The sequence below is a fragment of the Xenia sp. Carnegie-2017 genome, unplaced genomic scaffold (genome assembly GCF_021976095.1).
Source record: "Xenia sp. Carnegie-2017 unplaced genomic scaffold, XeniaSp_v1 HiC_scaffold_1, whole genome shotgun sequence".
In the NCBI taxonomy this organism is placed as follows: domain Eukaryota; kingdom Metazoa; phylum Cnidaria; class Anthozoa; order Malacalcyonacea; family Xeniidae; genus Xenia; species Xenia sp. Carnegie-2017.
The window spans coordinates 853,985-859,275 of NW_025813402.1; the positions used below are offsets into that span (position 1 = coordinate 853,985).

The 5,291-nt window shown below is 33.8% G+C and overlaps 1 protein-coding gene across 1 annotated transcript; it reads left to right on the forward strand.

Annotated features, from left to right (window-relative positions):
* Positions 1–2,643: 2,643 nt before the first annotated feature.
* LOC124441268 (ankyrin-1-like) lies at positions 2,644–5,239 on the forward strand. Its single transcript, XM_046991753.1, has 5 exons — positions 2,644–2,716; positions 2,773–2,906; positions 3,486–3,584; positions 4,915–5,040; positions 5,111–5,239. Exons 1-5 carry the CDS (start codon positions 2,644–2,646, stop codon positions 5,237–5,239), a joined length of 561 nt encoding a protein of 186 aa, XP_046847709.1.
* Positions 5,240–5,291: the final 52 nt, after the last annotated feature.

The window sequence follows — 5,291 nt, forward strand, 5'->3', positions numbered from 1 at the left end:
TTATCTTGTACAGTTTGATCGAACTGCCGTACACATTGCAGCTGAAAGAGGATTTTCAGGAATTGTTGAATATCTTGTGGATAAAGTAAATGTCGATATTAATTTTCGTTCCAAGGTAATTATGTACATTTAATTTTTTTTTATGACGCATCCTTATCAATTAATATCACCGCAACAAGCAACAACGAATCCCTTATTATCAATCATCTCTTCAACCAACAACAGTGAATCCCTTATTATCAATTAACATCACCGCAACAAGCAACAACGAATCCCTTATTATCAATCATTATCTCTTCAACCAACAACAGTGAATCCCTTTATTATCAATTAACATCACCGCAACAAGCAACAACGAATCCCTTATTATCAATCATTATCTCTTCAACCAACAACAGTGAATCCCTTATAATCAATTAACATCACCGCAACAAGCAACAACGAATCCCTTATTATCAATCATTATCTCTTCAACCAACAATAGTGAATCCCTTATAATCCATCATTATCACCTCAACAAGCCACAGTGAATCCTTATTATCAATCATTATCTCTTCAACAAACAACAGTGAATCCCTTATTATCCATCATTATCACCTCAACAAGCCACAGTGAATCCTTATTATCCATCATTATCACCACAATAACCTATAGTGTTCACATGCAATACAATTCTGAGAAGGGCTGTCCTCTGAAGCTGTTTCCAGGGAAACGATTTTCAATATACGTGATTTACGAGCACAGAAGTGTTAATAACATAACTCTCCTTCAACACGTTCAAAATGACGAAAATTCACGTCCATTTTGATTTTAATTGTAAACTCTTAAAAATTACGATGATGACCAGAAATTACACACTGTGATATTTTAGAATAACTGTTTTTACAGCGGTAGTCGTTTAGCCAATCGTGAAGTGTCGGTACCAGAAGTGGCATAGTCAGTCCTGTTTCAGTCCTATAGAAATGACTAACTTAGCTGGCTGGCCACTTGGTACCAGTACTTACTCTGCGCGTTTAACTTGACAAGATTCATTTGATTATAGTCTGGCAATACACTCCTTCATATCGCTGCACAAAATGGTCATACAAATACTGTTTTAGCATTACTAAACAAACGTGTTCCTCTTCATATGCCGAATAAAGTGAGTAAGAGTTGTTTTTATTGGTTAATATTTTGTAAGAGTTGTTTTTATTGGTTAATATCTTGTAAGAGTTGTTTTTATTGGTTAGTATCTCGTGAGAGTTGTTTTTATTGGTTGATATGTTGTAAGAGTTATTTTTATTGGTTAATATGTTGTAAGAGTTGTTTTTATTGGTTAATATGTTGTAAGAGTTATTTTTATTGGTTAATATGTTGTAAGAGTTATTTTTATTGGTTAATATGTTATAAGAGTTGTTTTTATTGGTTAGTATCTTGTAAGAGTTATTTTTATTGGTTAATATTTTGTAAGAGTTGTTTTCATTGGTTAATATCTCGCGAGAGTTGTTTTTATTGATTGATATCTTGTAAGAGTTATTTTTATTGGTTAATATGTTATAAGAGTTGTTTTTATTGGTTAATATCTTGTAAGAGTTGTTTTTCTTGGTTGATTTGTTGTAAGAGTTGTTTTTATTGGTTAATATGTTGTAAGAGTTTTGTTAATTCCGCAAGAGTTATTTTATTGGTTAATATGTTGTAAGAGTTGTTTTTATTGGTTAATATCTTGTAAGAGTTTTTTTTATTGGTTCATATCTTGTAAGAGTTATTTTTATTGGTTAATATCTTGTAAGAGTTATTTTTATTGGTTCATATCTTGTAAGAGTTATTTTTATTGGTTAATATCTTGTAAGAGTTGTTTTTATTGGTTCATCTTGTAAGAGTTACTTTACTGGTTAATATGTTGTAGGAGTTGTTTTATTGGTTAATATCTTGTAAGAGTTGTTTTTCTTGGTTGATTTGTTGTAAGAGTTGTTTTTATTGGTTAATATGTTCTAAGAGTTATTTTTATTAGTTAATATCTTGTAAGAGTTATTTTTATTGGTTAATATGTTGTAAGAGTTGTTTTTATTGGTTAATATCTTGTAAGAGTTGTTTTTATTGGTTAATATCTTGTAAGAGCTTATGGTTAATATCTGTAAGAGTTTATTGGTTATCTCGTGAGAGTTGTTTTTATTGGTCATATCGTAAGAGTTGTTTTATTGGTTAATATCTTGTAAGAGTTGTTTTTATTGGTTCATATCTTTGCATTGCTATAATTGTAACTCATTCTTATGAAGGCTGGTGAGGCGTCCTCCACGCAGCTGTCATTTGTGGTCACGTGGGTGTCGTGACTCTTCTAAATAAGGGCGCAAGGTTGATTGTAAACGAAGGTTCGTGAAATGTTTTGTCGTGGTTGAAATGACGTCCTTTATTATCCGCTGATTAATCTTACTCTTTGACGTCGACATTATCTCTTTTATCCTCATTTGTAGAAATTTCATTAAAATAGTTTAACAATTGGCAAAGTAATCATTTCAACATCATTTCTTTTAAGATTATGATAGTATTGATTGGCAACTATACTCTTTTCTTTTAATGTCAGTCAACATTTATTGTGCAATGTTTACTGATATATCATGAAGTATATTATGTTTCAGGATCTGTATACTGCACTACATATTGCCAATGCAACACCGCAAGCCAAAAGTAGTGCAGACTCTTCTGGGCTACGGAGCAAATGTGCATCTTAAAGGGGATGGTAAGGTGTTTTAAAACACTCTTTCTTGTGATTGTAGGTTTTGCTTTAAATTCTAGGTTGGCTGAAATTTTACAATTTGTTCTTTCTGCTTGAAGAAACGCCTTTGCATATAGCTGCACATTATAAAGATGGTACTGAGGTCGCTGAAATGTTATTGAAGAGTGGAGCGAATGTTGATGTACCCCAAGAGGTGAGAATTTATTGTAATACTGTTGTTTCAAGCTATAAGATTTAAGGTTAGGGTTAGTTTCATGTATTACCAACCATAGAGAAGTGTATGTTATACTTTCATCAACCATAGAGAAGTGTATTTTATACTGTCATCAACCATAGAGAAGTGTATGTTATACTGTCATCAACCATAGAAAAGTGTATGTCATACTGTCATCAACCATAGAGAATGTATGTTATACTGTCATCAACCATAGAGAAGTGTATGTTATACTGTCATCAACCATAGAGAAGTGTATGTTTTACTGTCATCAACCATAGAGAAGTGTATGTTATACTGTCATCAACCATAGAGAAATGTATGTTATACTGTCATCAACCATAGAGAAGTGTATGTTATACTGTAATCAACCATAGAGAAGTGTATGTTATACTGTCATCAACCATAGAGAAGCATATTTTATACTGTCATCAACCATAGACAAGTGTATGTTATACTGTCATCAACCATAGACAAGTGTATGTTATACTGTCATTAGCCATATTCTTTAACTAGCTATTTAAGAGCGTTTGCTGTAACCTTCTACCATGTTTTTAGAACGGAGAAACATCGCTTCACATAGCAACGAGAAACAATAATATCTCCATGATAGAACTCCTCTTGTCTGAAGGCGCCAATGCTGCAAGGAAATCACAGGTTAGAGTCTAAACGTCAGAGACCTCATGAGGTTAAACTTAGCAAAGTCTTGGCAATACTTTACTACAATACAGATCAGTTATTTTCATGGAGTTCATTTCTTTTTTTTCAATACAGTCAAATCATCTTGAGCATGATGATATACGATGTCTTTTGCAGAAAGGAGAGATACTTTTACACATCGCTGTCGAGAATTCGTTTTTCGACATTGCTGCAGGTAGTCAATCATGTCATGAAATCTAATCTGAACCTTACCCATGGTGTCAAGTTTATAGTCAATTCACCGAACAAAGTAAGAAATTTCTTTACTACATGTGCTTAAAGGATCTAGATTATTCTCCAATTCATTTTACTGTGAGGAAGATTTGTTTGTTTTTCACAAGCTGGTCACATGTTTTATGGCATCGTTCATTGATGACTTCATTCACTATTGTCATTGGGATCGTTTATTTAATTGAGAGTTTATCTTCAAGCAGTTGCTTGCTCAATATGTCATGTTTATCCTACTCTTACTGCAAAGACAGACAGTATTTTTTAATGATTTGAACTGTTTCTTTAAGAACAATGTTCTTTTGCCCATATTCTAAGCTCACTATTCACTGACTGGGGATCCAAAATCTCATATTTATGTACAAATGGTATTTCAACTCTACTGATTGCTTGATTGAAAAATGCTTCAGCATTAAATCTTGCCATCGATGGAAAACGACTTTGCCATTAATTGAAAAGTAGGACTGTGCAAACACCGGTTTTCATCTCCGGCTCCGGCCCCTTATCAAATCTGAATTCCGGTTTCAAACTCTGGCTATTTCATAACTCGAATCACTGGTCGTGGCTGTTTAATTTATCAAGACACTGTTCAACAGTTTATGAAATATTATTTGTAAAATTTTTATATGTAAAGTTAAATTTCCGCACTCCGACTTTGAAACATAAATTAGCATGTGTTAACGCAATCTAGCGTCATGTTGTTTCATGCATAAAGTGTTTTATTTTCATGCAAGTTTTTCAATTTTAGCCGATAGTTATCGTTCGTTGATACAAAAATGTTTTGATCAGACACGTTTAACAAAGTTTGACAGTATTTTGCAGCACAAACGACTACTGCCGGAGTTTTGCCGGAGATGAACAAACTCCGGTCTCCGGGAGGCAAAAATAGCAGGAGCTCCGGCCTCCGGTACTCCGGTGCACAGCACGATTAAAAAGAGTGCAATTTTTATGTCGCCCTCAGTAAGTGTGAGTTTTTGAGAGGTTGTAAAAGACAGGTATTTGTCTGCTTGCCGGACTTTTACAAAATACACTAGTTGTAACATGCCTGTGTTTGGTTTAGAAAGGAGAGACTCCGTTACATTACGTCAGCAAACTGACAACGAATGAGGAGACTGGTGAGCTGGACTTAAAAGCAGCGAATCTTTTACTGAAGCATGGCGGAAATCCTAGACTGGAAACCGTGGATGTACGCTAAAAAACTTTAACTTTATTTGAACGTTTTGCATTTTCTTTAAATTATGTTTTTAATTATTCAGACAAAAGAAACTTGTGTCCATTACTGTGCAAGATCTGGCAACAATGACGTCCTTCAGGCTTTACTTAACTCGATATCAGCAGAAGAAGTTCGACGATTAGTAAATGCGAAATCATCTGTAAGTGTTTAAGTGATTGGGTGGAGCCCCGTTTATCGTTACATGTTTGTAGATGTAGATCTGA